This window comes from Homalodisca vitripennis, chromosome X (assembly GCF_021130785.1).
Source record: "Homalodisca vitripennis isolate AUS2020 chromosome X, UT_GWSS_2.1, whole genome shotgun sequence".
Lineage (NCBI taxonomy): Eukaryota > Metazoa > Arthropoda > Insecta > Hemiptera > Cicadellidae > Homalodisca > Homalodisca vitripennis.
The window spans coordinates 71,797,170-71,815,114 of NC_060215.1; the positions used below are offsets into that span (position 1 = coordinate 71,797,170).

Below are 17,945 nucleotides of genomic sequence, written 5' to 3' on the forward strand. Positions count from 1 at the left end.
TACGGGATGATAGTATTGTCTCAAAAAGCATGCACAGAATTCCTGTCTTAAAGTCCCCTTCAAATCACCTCATGACAATAAAATCTGATCTGATAAACATTTGTATACATTGAATGTTACACCCATTAGCATGTGATAATAGATCTTATCTATTGAACTAGACAAGGGATCCCATTTTAGTTAATATTGTATTCATTGTTAAACTTAAGACAAGTAGAATATTAACTGACAATTTAACACCATACATTATTTTATGAGTTGACATTAGTACTGAAAATTAATAACCGGTTAAAGAATGGTAATGCTACTTTAAATCACATCCACCTAAAAGTACTTTTGTATTAAGAATGTCTTTATCTACTAATCTCGGTATTTTCATTTATAGAGAATTTATCTATTTAAGTACAAAATCTAAAGCACAATTTTCTATTAACGTGTTTTATTGAAAATTCACATGACTCAATTAAGGTTGTTGTCTCCATTGAATACTTTATAAAAACAGAACACACACAACCACTCCAAGAAATCATTGGAACCTCTTCTATAATATTCAGAGGTTTGTGGGTGCTCCTAAAGTATATCACATGCCAATGACTCATAGCAAAGAAATATATGTGTAAACAAACTAGTCCATATGAAAATGAGTTTAAGTGTTCATCTTATATTACAGATTTTACCAAAACTGTATGTGGAAAAATAATATTTTGAATGGCCAGCCTAGAAAAACTTAAGGTCCGAACTTAATGAAGCTTACATTCCAAATTACCAGTTACCAGTCTTAAAATTGCATAAAAATCAAGTAAAGATTATATGAAGACGTCAAAACAAATAGAACATTACTATTTTTATATGAAAACTATTTTAAACTTGTCTTTGTTTTAAAAGTAAATTGGCTGTTTCATGCCAATCAAATTGTTGGCAACCAACCCATAAGAGAGTAGCACTTAACCTTTTTTTAACATAAAAATATTTATTATCCATATGTCATATGGACTAGTAAATTACACACAAAAGTTATATCTGAACATATTTATGTCTTTGATGTATTATCTTGAAAATTCACACTATTGATAATGTTCAGCAAATTAAGCTGTTCCCTCTTTTAAAAATGTTTGTAGTTTAATTTTGCTAAAATAAGTTACCGTACATGCTATTATGTTAATTATTTTTAAGTTTTGAAAATATAAAAAATTATACTCTTGTTATATTGGAAATTTTCAAAAAATTTAAGTTTTTGGAATATATTTGTATTATAAAAATTACATTTTATTAATTTAAAAGAGGAACACCATCTGTGCAATATATATTTAAGACATATAGGAATTGCTGTTTCGAGCCATTTAAAATTATATGGCTTGGGTTCTAGGATAATAAAAAAAGAAAACAAATGTAAGGGAATTAAAGAGTAGGAGAGGAGTACCCACTGCAAGATTTCTGTATAATGCCAACAAATGAAATGTTACTAACTACTGACATTTGTTACAATCTTACAACATTATCAATGTGACTAAACCAATTGAAACAAACCAGTGGTTTTCCACTTAGCATTTACATATTTTTTACTACAGTTATAATTAAATACATTTTTATCGATAATACAAATAAAGCTAAACTAAATCAATTCATCATTGCATTGAAAAGAAAAATTTTGAATAAGGAAGAAGTTTCTAAAAGAAGTTCTTCAATCACAAACTTATCAATCAACAATTTTTCATTTAAATGTCAAGAGCAGTTATTCAAGTTAAAATCAATAGTTATGTAAGTTTAGAAAGTTATATATTGAGGCTACGCTATTTAAAGTTAACATTAACCTCATAGAGATGATATCCACATGTGCTGATATTGCTGAACTATTCTGTAATCAGGTTAAAACAGTTTTCTTGTATTTCGAATGGAGTGGTCTCCGAATTAAGTACTGAACATTATTGTAGACTAATGATATTTCATTAGTTTTTTTTCCAACATTGTTGCTAGTTAGGAATTTAAGTAGTGTTTTCAAATTTATCACTAGTTTTATCATGGTTTGTACTTGGTGGTGCAGGGAATAGTAGAACAAAATTTTAAAATTCTTAGTTTTTAGTAAACTTCAGACTAGTTTACTATCACCTGGGCACAGGCAAGAACATATCCTGTGTATTAATTGTGCGTAAAAGAGGAATAAAAGTAAATTACAAAGTTATGAGTTATCACCAATTAACAATAATTATGTAGTAAAGTACCGATCTGGGAAATTGTGACCTTACATAGGGCCTACAATAGGTTCAATTTTGAGTAAAAAATATCTATAGATCACAAAATAATTAATTGAAACTATAAATTGCCTATTCAGTTACAGTCTAACAGCTTCCTATAGAATATTTGAGGCTAAAACAGTATATATAAACATCATATAGCTATTATAGAATACATTTGTAACGAATACAACAAATTATGTACACAAGAATACTGAAAATTGTCATGACTAAAAATTTAGTCATGACTGTTTAGTTGAGTACAAGGTGTAATCATTTAGTTTCCAAGAAGCTAAATAGTTTATTGTGTTTTTAGTATCGGAGCTTTGTTGCAGGTTTGGACATGTAGCCAAATCAACAAATATCTCATAATTATTGTTTTGGACTGAGAACTTAAAAATATTTTATTTTCAAGAACATGATTTATCAATTTGATATTTAATAATTTAAAGAAATATATTTTAATTTTTCTAAAATTATGACTACAAACATGAGTAGAGGTAGAGGTAATAAACAACGAATGTCATTTCTTCTGGTCTAGATAATGTACATCCTCCTCTAAGTGGAAAATCTTATATACTTACACTTATATACCATCTGTATCGGCAAAATAAAACTTATATAACAACTGTTCTGGATCCCAATTATATATTTATTTTTGTTGGATTTCATTTTGTAACAACTAACTCTATCTCTTTTATGTATAAATGTTGAAGTGCATTTTCTTACATGATAATTTAGTACTCAAAGTTATAATATTTAAGTAACACACATTTAAACTCTTAGCAATCAAAATATTTTATATTAGTTTATTAATTTAAAAAACCATTTACTCAGTATAAAAAACTATTATTTTTATTTTTATTAGGAGAGAAAATTAATGCTTTTGATTTCTATACACTTGGACATTGGTAATATTGTTATATTTGTGACCTCGCAAGTAAGACCATGCAAACCATTCTCATATCACTTTTCAAACCAATTTATTCTCATCTACATCAATCTTATTTGTTTATTTTTATCAAGAGAGAATATTAATGCTTTTGATTTCTATATACTTGGACATTGGTAATATTGTTATATTTGTGACCTCGCAAGTAAGACCATGCAAACCATTTTCATATCACTTTTCAAACCAATTTATTCTCATCTACATCAATCTTATTTGTTTATTTTTATCGAGAGAGAATATTAATGCTTTTGATTTCTGTTCACTTGGACATTGATAATATTGTTATATTTAAGACCTCATAAGTAAGACCATGCAAACCATTCTCATATCACTTTCCAAACCAATTTTTTCTCATAAATATCAATCAGTGTCCCACTCAAGTCATAAAAGGATTATGTATAATCTTAAGTAAACATGAAAACTATTGACTGCACAGTTAAATTGTAAATAAAGGGAACACTAAATATTTAATTTTAAAATTCAACAGAGAAAAAATTACTTGAAAAATGATGAAACACCATATCTAACCAAAATGAAAACTTGCAGGTATGTACTCCATGGGAAATATATGGCATTAAATTAATTTTGAAATATATGTTATTTGTGAAAACATACATGTTTTATGATTCAAGCAACCAACCAGCAGAGACACGTAGAAAAAGAAGTGTGAAAAATTATAAAAATTATAGAACAATTATACGTATTGACTGGGGAAAATGATTATGAAAATAACGCTGAAACAGGCCAACGGATAAACCCCCAGAATACCATTTTATCATTCCTCCAAGAGAAAGCTGCAAGTAATATTAACAAGGTTTACCGCATGAATAAAATCATTTAACAGAGTAGGCAGCTGGAGACTTCGTAGTCGGACGGCAGGCGAGAGCCAAGCTTCTGAAATATGAAAAAAAATATGCAACCAAAAATACATCACTGCTTGTGCATAAAGCTGGACGTTCTAGTACAATGAGACCTTAATAGAATTATTTCACCAAACTACGGAAATCACCTCACATTATCACAGACAAATTTACTTTGTAATAATCTTTATCAGTTTGCTTGATGTGCTAAACATCTATAACTAAGCATATACTCAACTGAGATTAAATCAACTTCTTTGGTTTATATAATTAAAAAGCATTATAAAACCCTATAAACAATCAACAGTATATAAAACAATATCAACAATAGGGATTTCTAACAGGATATTTAATTGATAACGTTTCCACTAGAAAATTAGGTTCTTTACAAACTAAAGATGAATAAATCAAATCAAAGCCAGATGTTTTAACAGAGATGGTGACAGTTATTCAGAGACCGTTATTGGTGTAATCCAGGAATTTGTATACCCCACGCTACGTTTTTTAATATTAATAAATTTACACAAACTAGGAAGACTGTATTGAAAATAAAATATAAATTAATGACAAAACTATCAAAATATTGCCTTTTTAAATTATTTCAAAGCTTACACTGATTTAATTTAAGCATTTTATTTTTAAAATGCTAATAACAGGCAGGCTATGCATTAATAGTCATGTGAAAACAGAAATTTTGTGTTATAAAAACTAATCAAATAAATATCCCTGAAAAAATTCCCTACAATCTTTTATTATAACTATACAATCCATATCAACACAGTTCAAAACTAAATATTGTTTATCAACTGCTCTGTATTTTCCATTGCATTTCTGGACATTCATGTTCAACATAGAGCAACAGTAGACAATAAATTAGACACTGCAGATTAAAGTCAATCAATGGTCAGTATTTGACCTGTATGTTGACATTTTTAGTCATCATTTAAAATTACTCCTTTAATTTTAAACACATTTAGTGTTGTTTCAGACATATTGATTAACAATATGTAAGCCTATTTCATAAAAATCCGTAAGGTGGTTAAGTACAACCCAATGTCACTGGTGAATTTTTGTAGCCAGTTATCCTTTCTTAGAGACATCAATCCTTCACATTGTGGAAATCTCGTTATAAAAAGTAGAAATTATTAAAAGACCACTAAAGTTTGGTTAAATACAACCCATCTTTGGTATATTCTCAGTTATGTAAACCTGGTAATTGGCATTGTATTTGTGCACTTCAAATCATGTGCTCGAAAGTAGGTAAGACAGTACACTGTGTCAAATATATTTTTCATGTCAATACAACCTACTTCTAAGCAACAAGCTTTTACTATTGCAAACTTTAAAAACTTCATTTTTCATCTTAGTTTACATAAGTTTTAGCAAACATCAGTATGCCATAAAGTATATTATAGGGAACAATTAAACTATGTAATTTTTTATTTTAACCAAGTTTTTTATAACACCAAAGTCATCCAAATATTGAACTTATACATAGTAGTATACCTTACTTTAAAGGTAGTAATCCACACTTACTTCAAATTTATTTACTAGTTTGTTAGCTAGATACCATAACACTTTTTAATTATAAGAGCTTTTACAACACCTCGAAAGAGAGAGAGAGAGAGAGAGAGAGAGAGGTATCAGGATTACAAGTTTTACAAGTAAGAACATATCAAACAGACAAAATCCAAACATCTTTAGACTGTGTTCACACATTGAATCCAGGTATTCTGTTATTTAAAATCTATCTGGCCCTCTCATTAGTGAACAAGGTGTACTAAATAGAGCAATAATACAATTTTGCATTAATACAATTTTAAATGAGTATGTGCTTGTTATAAAACTTAATAACAATTACAATGTATGAGCAAGCATCACTGAGCACTCAGAAATATTGGGTTGTAACTAACAGACTACTAATGGTCTTCTAAAATTAAAACCTTTAAATTATGCTTATTATGTGAATATTTACTGTATATCTGTTTAAAAATAAGTGTCAAACAACTCAACTACATAAGTTACATGGTCCGGAGAAAACTAGGAAACCGTAGGACAAAATAATTATTTTGATTATCTATTAAGTGTTGTAACACAAATCCATTTTACACTCACCAAGTTACTTGAATTTTGATCCTTGCAGTAATAACCTTGAATTGATTTTATGAAGAGTAATCAAATGATGGTTATCACTTCATATTGATTCTAAAGTATTCTGAAGATTTGGACCTTTTAAGACAACACTTCTGAAAGAATGAAAGTATGGATAGAAGGAAAAGGAGCATCTAGAATGATACAATAGTTAGAAGGTTGTTACAAAAAACAAGATGATAGTGGCCATCATTTTTGCTAGCTTTTCAGTCACAAGAAGTTTTTAATCGTGAGACTGTATATTTATTTAGAGCCAACTGGTGTCCTGGAATTCAACAGGATAAACTATCAAAGTTGAAACGTAATCATCAAAATGAAATTGATTGACTGTAAACCCACCAACTCAGAAGATAATCACAACCAAACAGGAAAAATATACTTAATGATTCTCATTCCTTGTTCACCAAACGTACAAATACCATTGTGCTATTTAAACAATGTGAGATTGCATTCTGTACAAACCTAACTGAAGGCAAATTTCTAAAATTATTTTTACATCCTTTCTCTTCACAGTATAATGCAACAATTTATAGTGGACTTTTACTTTTAAATTCCACAACATGGTTTGCCACAATAATATTAACTTTAATTTCCGGGCAATTATGTGCTGATTTCCACATAACATCATATATATTTCTTAAAGTACACAATTACCAAAACTTCAATAGATAATTAATATATTTGTAATTAACCGAATACCACTAAAAAATTATGTTGTGTTTTTCACTTTACTACTTTAAATTTAGTTCTTATGAAGCTTATAAGTTTTCAAACAGAAGACAGTTTTAAAGGAAGAGAATCCTACTTGCATGATACCAGGAGTTAATATATACATTGCACGACAAACGAATATTTCACTATTTGACTGAGATAATCCAAGTAAGCTTAAAGGAAATATTTCTGAAAACTGTAACAGGACACTGGGCCACAAGCTCAGAATTTAAAACCTGCACAGTTTTCTCATGAACATATTAAATAAAACAAACGCACACAAGCAAACGAACTGTACAAAACTTTAGAGTCAGGTGTTGTTAGAGTAAAAGTACTATAAAAGTGAAGTGAAAACACAGCAAACCGTAGATCCCATACTAGCAATACAGGCACCACAAACCATCTACAGGTACGATCATTCCTTAAGCTATTGGAACATCACCTTTACACAATAATCCCAACAAACTCTTCATGTGATAGGCTCGTAATAGAGTCTCCAATCTGGAATCAGTCTTGGCATCATTCTTTGTCGTGATGCATCTTTTATAAATAATATACAAACTAAACTAGTCCTTCATAAACAATTAGGCCTACTTACAGACAGACATTATTTTAACTATCAGTTAATTAATTTATGAAACAGAGATATTGTGATGACTCATTAAATCTTTTTACTACATTAATTGTGTCACAAGAAATATCAATATCTGTCAACCAACAAGGGCCCTTCTTAAGTAGAGTCATTTACAGATGACTGGAAGCTTTTAGAAATTAGGTTATTTTACTGTACATATTCAAAATAACACCTTAAATTTGTTAAGGTTTGCAGTTTAAAAGTATGTTTTTTGCAAAATTAACTTTAAAAAGGTGATATTTTACGTTTGTAAATTTACATAATATGATTTTCATCTTCTTATGTGTTAAAAACCTTTTCTCACCTTTCTGGTTACCTCTTACATTCTTACAAAATATTTATTTGAACCTTGTTATTTACTAATGTCTCTTACCTAAAAGTAGAACAAGACCGAATTTCAAGTTCACAAAGCTAACATTAATCTCCTACCCCTACTGGAATATGAGACTTCTGAAAGAATGTCTATAGAACACAGACAGAGAGTACAATCACCAACCATTAAGACATTACTCATATATTCTCTTAGAATGCCATAAAGAAATCCAAACAACTTGTTGTTAAGAGGATATTTATATCAGAATGATACAGTTTGTAGGGGACTATATTTCAACCCAGAAACTAGAAATAGTCCTTGATTAAAAGAATAGGTTTTATCTCCCAAAAGTCAAAACACTAACTCTGTATGAAAGAAAAATTGTTCTTAACAAACACATCAAACAAGTTGAAATACAAAATTTACTGGAATCATGAATTCTGCAGAAACTTAGGGTAAAGAATACAGCAGACTATTGTGTAGATATCTCCATGTCATTTTAGTATACTTTCTTGTCACTAAGATGAGCTACCAAACATTAGCTGTACATGAAAACACCATCTGCTTTGTCAGATACAGATGTGGTTTATTTTCCCAAAATGTTGAATATTTGGTTTAGGAAAATAACACCATACCCAGAGAACAATGAACAATTCAATAAAAGATTCCAATGTATGTATGTATATATGTATGTTTTTGATCAAAAATAACAAAACTTACCACCTGACTGTGACACATGTGCACCAACCTTCCCTAGTCAAGGGCCAATCACCCTACCCATGGGCGGACCATCCTACCCGAGAGCAAACTGCCCTATACGAACACCCTACTGAGTGCTGTAAAGCTGACTGCTGTGCTGATGGAGCACCTTATTAACCTTTCCTCTTTGAGATAAGATAAACCAATACAACTATGTCACAAGGAAATGTTTATCTTGCTAATATTTTTTTTTTATTTTCCTAAAAAAAAATATATTTAAATAGTAAGTGTAAACAATATAAATGCATAAGCACCTGAAAATGTTTGTTCAAAACCACATTATTATATTGTCAGATCTATTAATTTATATAATATTCCCAAAATTCAGAAAATTACTAAGAATGAAAATAATCAAAAGTAATCCTTTGAAAATAATAATTTGTTTCTTTAGACATGTGCGTTTACGCTGTCTTAGTTGGAGAGATCTGATACCACACAGTCTAATATATAGACTATAATTCTGAACTTAATTAGCACAAGTTTAAACTTGTATTTGAATGGAGCACTTTTTATCACTATTGTCACTTTCTGTCACGTGGAACTGATTCTCCCACTTACTCTGTTTGTTAAATTCTCAGGGTAGATTTATGGTTTTTGAAGAATGGACAACGTAAAAATGAAAAAAGGGGAAAACCCTCTCCTTAAATAAATTTCTTTTATTTAACAGACAAATAGTTTTAAGTAATACATTAATTATGAATTTTTCCAAAATAATAATTTTATCAACAGGAAATTTATAAAATAAAACACATGAAAATAGCATTACTACATGATAATCAATTTAAGTACATTAGAATTTCAAAATAAACTCACAAGTTCAGGTGCAATTAATTAATAAAAATGCTTAAATGTGTTTATTTTCCTAATACTAATCAAAATTGTTTATATTAAACCATTTAGTCCTTTTTTCCTGGGAACTAGTATAATTATTTTTGTGGAGTCCGACAAAAACTCAAGTCAAAATCAAGCAATTTTTGAATATGTTACAATCTACAGTTCTTTTTAGATTGATATTATACACATTTTATCAAATACAACTATTTTTAGCTGACTATTAATTTTAACTACAATATATGGTTCATGTAGACAGATGTTGAATAAAGCAACATATAATACAGTATCGTGTAAGAGAAAAATTATAAAATTTTATGTACAAAACTAATTCTACATTTTTTAAAGTTTCAGAGAATCCCCTTATTGTTAGTTAACTTTAGGATGACCTGAACTGGATAAAATAATCATCAATTGATAAATGTGTAAATATCACAAAACAATTACTTCCATAACACATTTCATTATTCAAACAGAGAGAAGACATTTATTTGAGTGATACATGATCTGTCATACATACACTAACTACATATTATATATAATTTTTACTGTAATTTTGTTTTGACAGAATTACAGTTTGGCACGTCCGAGACAAGTGCATATTGACATTGCATACGAGTTACCCGATAAATATCTAATATCACAAAACAATTACTTCCTTAACAGTTGTCATTATTCAAACAGAGAAAAGACATTTATTTGAGTGATACATGATCTGTCATACATACACTATATTATTTTTACTAAATATTTAAATGACCAAACATCCCAAACAACAGTCTACATAAGACTGATTTTTGTATTCCTTTTTTATTTTGATGCAGAACCTTGTATTTATATAGTTGAGATAAGTTGTCTTAACACATGTTTGACTTCATAACAGAACAAAATGTAACTTGTTTTGTTTGGTATGAAAAAAGTGCCTACTTTTTTCTAAAGAAACGAATAACATGTACTTCACTCAGTATTATCTTGGTAGCTTAATTACCATGTAAGTACTGATCCATAGAGAAGTATCATTTGACTTGCCTTCCCATATTTTTAAATTATATGGTAACATAAGCCTAATAACACCAAAGAATCCAGAAGAGTTGAAAAATAAACAGTTGGGGAGATAAAACACATGCAAATGAAAAGCAAAGCGTACCCTGAATATCAATCACTCCACCAACATCCTCCACCCTCCAAAAAACACAAATTTGAGTAAATGAAAAAACTGAAAAGCTTCATTTGCCCCAGAAATTAATAAGTGATAACTGAAAGTTAAGGATAGGAAAAAATATGCCAATGGAACTTTGCATAATTTTATACTATGTAAAATTTATTCACAAAGGCTGTTATCAAACTTTGTAAAATTGCAAGGTTTATAACCATAATAAGGAAGGAATAATAAACTTCAAATAAATTTGAATAGGACTAAAAATATAGAATGTAACAAACCTCTTTCTTTAACATACATACTACACTGTGTACAGTAAATGTTAAAGTCTATAGTAAAAAGACATGTGTGATATACAATGGTTTTATGATCAGCTGTTACTTCACACATGAAGATCAATAGCTCACAAAATTGGTGTCTGGTTTATATTACTATTTTTATAAATAAAGTATATGATTTTTATTATAATTCAAATCAATGCGTTCATGGTTATTTGGTTTATAGCTTAACAACAAATATCTTCTGGATTAAATTTATAGTAAGAGGTGCTCATTGAGGATACTTGAATGTTCCTTATCAAGCGAATATATAAATAAAATTTGATACAGTACAACTACGTTTATCCAGATAAATTGGGACTGAAAGTGACCTGAATAAACAAAAATTGAGAAAAACTGGGAATACAGTAATATATAATAGGTTAAAAAAGTACAGAATTTATATCTTATAAATATAACAGTAAAAGAGAGAAAAGAGAGCCAACTTTTGTCTTACAAAGGTTACTTGTAGAAAAAACAAATAAATAACAACAACAAAAAAGAAATGTATACGATTTTGTAAAATAACTCATTCTTTTTTGTTTAACTTTTGGTATACTGTGTCCGGGAAGTACGATCACACGGACATTTGAAGAAGCCATCGGAGGCCATCATTTCCACTGAAGGGTCGAACTCTCACTCAAAGTAAATCAGCAACCGATCAAGCTGCCAGTGGCATCAGAATTAATCATATAATTTTCTAGCCCATTATCAGGATAGTTTTCACTCTTCTCTGTTACTGTTCAAGAACAATCTACATTGGTCATTAGAGTGATGCTATTGTCAGTCTGAAGCCAACCATTTACATCTTCCAAATTTAAAACCATCAACCACTTATAGGTGTACTACAACATTGTTAATTTGTTATTATACTGCATGCTTTATTCCAAATAAAAATCGATCCGGATTAATAAAGTCTACATAAACGAGGTTGTACTGTATACTATGGGTAATGAGTAATCTTTGTGGACTTTACTGGGTTCACTGAGTGTTGAGATTGATATACTGCCCACCACTGCCCGTGACGTGGTGACAACTGCTTGAGCCTCTATATTGTGAGTAAGCATTAAATCACTGACTTGGCCAGTGGATCCTTTGTATCAAGCCTCTGAATAAACATAAACCTCTTCAACCAATTCAGGGGTAACTTCTTTTGGAGAATAGAGCAAGGCAAGTGATCTCAGCACACAAAAATTCTGGGAATTTCACACAGTTTATGAAGACTCTACCCAACTGAGAGTAGTCATAATACCTGAGGCTCACTGAACTGAAGGTGTGGTTATTCTCAACACTCGTGAATCCAGTATAATATATAATATTAAGCTTTACCATCTCATGTGTTTGTAGATAGCTGATTTAGTAAGTGCAAATTAAATATTTTGCTCCAGCAATATCATAAATATTGGAGCCAACTTGTATAAATGTGATTGTTTAATGATTTTTTACTGCACACAACCAAAATCAAAGTATTAAACAGGGTGCCCTTTAACTTTTGTACTTAAATTCTTAATTATTTAATTTGTTGTTAAATATAATTTCCTTAATATAATTTAAATTTAACTTAAACTGTTCATATGTTTATCTAATAAATTATCCATAACCACCTCTTTAACAAAATCTTATTTAAAATCAGTGCAAAGTGTTCCTTATCCTTTATTACAATTGTTTTCCATGCTTATTTCCCCATACTTTTAAGGTATAATCAGACTTTCCTCTGAGCCAGTTTGTATATTCAATTTAGCTTTTGATTCCATTGTTGCAATTAAATTTATTAAATTACAGTGGAAACAGATAAATTGTTGAGTAATTATCAACTTTGCTTCCAAATTGAGGTTAATTAAACAAATTTTCATAAGACTATTTATAAAATTAGATTCATGTAGGACAATGTTATTGTTTTTTGTTCCACTTTTTCTCAAATATATTCCATTATTATTCTAAAAACAACTGTAAGAACCTAACTTATAACAAAAAAGGAAAAAATAGTTGTATGGATCATTAGAATACAAAAACATGTCGTTGTGATGTAACAGTTAGAGGTATCTCAGGAACATCATATTTTGCGGAAGTCCCTGAACATACAATTTTATGGAAATGGGCCAACATCCCATAAACTATAGTCCTGTGATTAGTGCAATTCTAGATAATATATATTTACAATACATTTGTTACCTACAATGATTTTTTACTAACATACTAATTCTTTTAGTTAAACATGTAGAATGTTCTATTAGATCAAATTAATAGTTAAAAAGGTAATGTAATGCTGTCTGTCCTATCAACTTATTTGGTGGTCAGTAATTATAATTTGATTGATCTCTTCAACCCTTTAAACACAACTTTGTTTTTCATGGACTTGCCAAAAAGCCCCAGAGGGAGAAAATGGTGCATAGTGTAGAAAGAATGCACATCATTTTTTACTTTTAGGGTAATTTTGAGATCCAGTTCTTTATTGTTCATAAATAAGTGTATTTTAAGACAATGGGCTAATTGAAAAAGTTATTTTTCAAATATGAATTAAAAATAAAAAGTATAAACAAACTATATACATTTTTAAGATGTAAAATATATAATATACTTCAAACATTTTCAAAAAAACTTTGTTTGGATGGTTATGAATGGTAACAGAAATTGTTGCCCCTAAAAATGCAAATAGTGTATAGAACAAATATTACTTACTACATACCAAATATTTGAAAAACTTATATTTGGAGAAAACTAATTCCTTATATTAGAGGTAACTGTATTCTAATTCTTTTTTTTATTTAAAACTTGACAACAATGTAACAACGAAACTAATTATGTATCCCAAAGAGTTAAACGAATAGTAAGTAATATAATATTTAAAACATTTACATTTTATATCAACAACATTCATGTAAAAAAGTAACATGGTGTCCAAAGCAAACACTATGGATATATTTCTTACACATAATACTAATTGTTACTGATTTTTTTTCTGTTAGGGGCAGGAGAATAAGTACAAAAAAATAAATAACATGAGATTTCAATCACAAAAACTCAACAAGGTTCAGTCAACAATGAGTCACAACTAAGTAATCTGATATCTGACACCGACAAATAAACTGCACTCACAGAGGACAAAATCAACAATTAGGTTTGTAGTTTTTTTCATGTAGCTGGGTTTTTCACCCTTCACTATAACGAACCTGATGGCACTTTGAAATCTCATAAGCCAGTTACATCAAAATAAGGACAGATAAAATGGATGTTGTCATTATGCCAGATCTCCACTGTTCGATATATCTGACATTGGGGTTAAAAGGGTTAACTGAAAACATAAGTTGCAAAAAAACAACTGATTCTAACAATTCAAATGCCAAGATTGTGCCTAATAACACACAGTTCATATATATGCCCCAAATAAGATAATGGGAGTGATTTTAATATCTGTGGATGGCCAGCATTACTGATCATTACGATTTTTGTGTTAGCTCAGACATATTTAACAATTTTTCAGATGTCTACCACAGCTGGCCACCTGAGAGGAAATTTTCTAAATGTAATTACCAAGCTGACACACAAACAATGCTGGTAATCTGGCCTAAGGTACAAAATTCTGAAAACATGCACACATTTACACCAGCTTGTGTTTTGTATTACATACATACATAGTTATTGTTGTGTATATAGCTATTCATTATTCTAATATTCTATGTTGTAACTATTATTGTTATATAGTCATTGCCATTGTTGTATAATATTGCTATTTTTTCTTGGCATTAGGTTATTCTTAACCACTATCATTATGTACTATTAAAATGTTAGCTTATTGTATAAATAGTGTATAGTCTGTGTTTGAGATTTTTTCCTTGTCTACTCATTTATTTTTGTACTATGTTTCAGTGCATCCCAAGGGCAAAGGGTTAATCCTTGTATGGCTGCATACACTTGTAGTACCTAACTAGAGGCAACCATTTGAAATAAAGAAAACTACGACATTGTTACTAATTATTCTATGAACTAAAACCTTCCACAGTGATAACTGATTAATGCTAAAGCTAGACAGACTATCATGATGAGTGGCTCAGCCCCAGACTTTGACCTGGCAGTAAGGATGGTTTTCATCAGCTAGCTATAATAACCTCTACTTTCCAACTTGGTATTTTTATTTCTTTTATAAATGCATTACGGAGTGATATGTGTCAATATTAAAAATATTATGAGTGGTAAATGTAATGTATACATTTCATCTATGGATTCTGAACTAGAATTGTTATTTAATACACCAGTGCTTGTGCTGAGTGCAATATCGCTACAGGCATTTTGTCTGTTACAGCACTTGCACGTAAGCACCAAAGTGTTAAATTGAAATGAATAGCCTCTTTAAAGTGTCATTAATTTACAAAACAGATATGACCAATGAGTAACTGTTTACACACAACCTGATATAGTAGTTCTTTCAAACTAACAAACCTACTAAAATTTTTGTTTTCATGGATTTTTCAAAGAATCTTAAAATTAAGTTTGAAGAGCAACTCTGCCTAAAAAATACAAAAAGTTGTCTTAGCATCTAGGTGATCTTTTGATATAATATTGTGCGTGAAAACAAAAACATCACACTTGAAGTTACCATTCAAAGACAAACTTGAAATAATAACATTGCTATTGGTCCTAAATGACAATAGGTTTTATTCAGACCTAATATGGACAGGTAACAAAACGGATCTGGGCATACAAGAACCCTCCACTTCCGTATCTCTGGTGAGATGGGGCGGAAGAACACACTAATATCTCAAGTTACAGTACTTACATGCAGCCAAAGGAGGGAGGCTCAACCAAATAATTACAAAGTTCATAATCTCCAACATAATTTCTAATTCAATGATTAAAGAAACTAATCTGAACCCCAAGACATTAATAGAGTAATTGGAAACCTTAAGCAAGTTGAATCATTGAAACAATCATCCTGATGTGCTAGTTGGAAGGATCCTAAAACAAGCTTTTCCTGTTTCTTCAAAAAAAAATTAACAGTACTTTCATACAACTCACTTGTCACAATGTTTTTCATACTGAGATATGCTTGTTGTTAAACACGTATAATTTTAAATAGATTGAACGAAAATTTGAAAACACAAAGAATACAAAAAATATAATAATTATTGTTGTTATTAATTAATGTTCTTATATTATGTATTTGAAAATTGCACATGTATTTGAAGAGGACATGGATTATATGATTTGGAATATTTTTTTTTTAGCTTGTGAGAATTTGGGTTTGTAACCAGGCCCTCTAGATTATGATGATAGGTAGGCCTACAAACTCGAAGTATGTTTTTCGTTCATTGCCATCAGGGCACGGTAGCACCAAAGTTGCTGCCAGCAGCCTGTGTTAATAACAATCACAGGCATTAAAAACCATTCAACCAATACTTCCTTTTGAAATTTTTTTATTTTTCTGTTTTACTGAAACTGAATTGTTTTAGTTTTTAGCATTTTCCTTTTTGCTTCCAGCTATCACCGCAGTTCTGCTCCACACTGATGACAAACGAAAACCATTCCCCGAAATAGTACCCATCACTACAATATAAAATATATATATGGTCTGACCACAAATTCTTGAGAACTAAAATTGATAAATACTCACATAACCAGTTTAAATGACATGAGTGCGGGAAATTACAATGTGGGAATATATGAAAACAGATTGTCTTGAGTGGCTCGGTAACAGACGTTGATCTGGCAATAAGGATTTTTATTGTCAGTTATCTACATATATCTCAACACTCTAACTTTATAATCACGTTTCTTAAATTATAGAACCAATTAAGCAAACATATCTCGATATGGAAAACATTATGGGTTACAGGCAAATTGTATAAAATAAACAAAGGAACAGTAGGTAGCCTAATTAATAACAGATATTAATACATCACAACACTCTTTTAAAATTAGTCTACACTTTGATTCTGCAATGTAGAAGAATGTTTCAATAGTGCCCTAGAGGTAAGAAAAGGTAGAAATCTTGTAGAATAAAAATAAACTATAACCAGTCCCACAAAGTCTTAACTCACATTTAACTAAGCTGATATATCATAGCCAGGCCATATTAAAAATTCCTTTGATTAGGCCTACGCTATAAAGGCAAGAAGTAGGCTACGTTAAATATATTAAATAGTATAAAGTATCAAACACAAAACTTTCAAAATTTTCAAGTGAATGCATATTAACCATAATAGGCTTTTTCTAAGTTGAAAAAGCAACCATCATCTGTAACAGGAACAGAAATGAGCCTAAGCCAGCCATAGGTTAATGCTACTCTTGAGATCTTCATATTGATTCTTGAAGGCCAGGAAGAGCTATAGTTTTATGATGTAACAACATAATAATATTGGTAATATCACAATATAGTATGATTATCTACAAAAAAATTAAAACATTAATTTTGTTCCAACACTTGGCAGATTACAAGATATCGACACCCAACATGAACGGGGCGTAAATTAAGACATTTGGAAATACCCTTAAATTTGAAAATCATTAATAAGAATTATACGTGTCAAACTATACATACCCTTCTTATCACTCATTGTGGAACTCAGATAATTTAGATAGACCTGATAATATAGATTTCCAAACGTAAAATTTCAACAAAATCCACAGAAGAAATTGCTAATTACCACGGTCAATGTAGAAGCCTGCAGATTATAACAATGGAGCTCCTGCAAAAACCAGAGTAGCCAACACAACGAAAACAATGTTAAAGGTCAATATCATGTTGTATAATTTATTTTATTTAAAGATCGGCAATATGATAAAATATTGTACTTTCCCACTGCCATTTTTACCATAAATGTTTAATTGTAGGATTATATCAAATACAATTGTTTGTGGTTGGTGAGACCTAATTACCCAATTTTACTTAAACAGATTTTAAATATTTAATAGTTTTTAACTTTACGGAATAGTGAGCGTTAGCGAAAATTCTAGTACATCTAAGGGAAAAATGTATCGCCCAGCAAGTATCACTTCTGGTTAGTTTATACCTTCCAGTTCAACCTACCAC

At 29.9% G+C, this 17,945-nt stretch overlaps 1 protein-coding gene across 2 annotated transcripts in view; it reads right to left on the reverse strand.

Annotated features, from left to right (window-relative positions):
- LOC124369181 (DAZ-associated protein 2-like) overlaps positions 1 to 17,610 on the reverse strand; it is a 65,693-nt gene extending 48,083 nt beyond the window's left edge. The window contains exons 1-2 of one of the 2 annotated variants that reach the window (XM_046826992.1): positions 17,454 to 17,609; positions 7,348 to 7,406 (exon numbers count right to left, since the gene is read on the reverse strand). In XM_046826992.1, coding sequence (XP_046682948.1) covers positions 7,348 to 7,378 — 31 coding nt within the window. In that variant the 5' untranslated portion in view covers positions 7,379 to 7,406; positions 17,454 to 17,609. Of the gene's footprint in view, positions 1 to 7,347; positions 7,407 to 17,453 lie in introns of both variants that reach the window. The other variant, XM_046826993.1, reaches the window with a different exon arrangement.
- Positions 17,611 to 17,945: the final 335 nt, after the last annotated feature.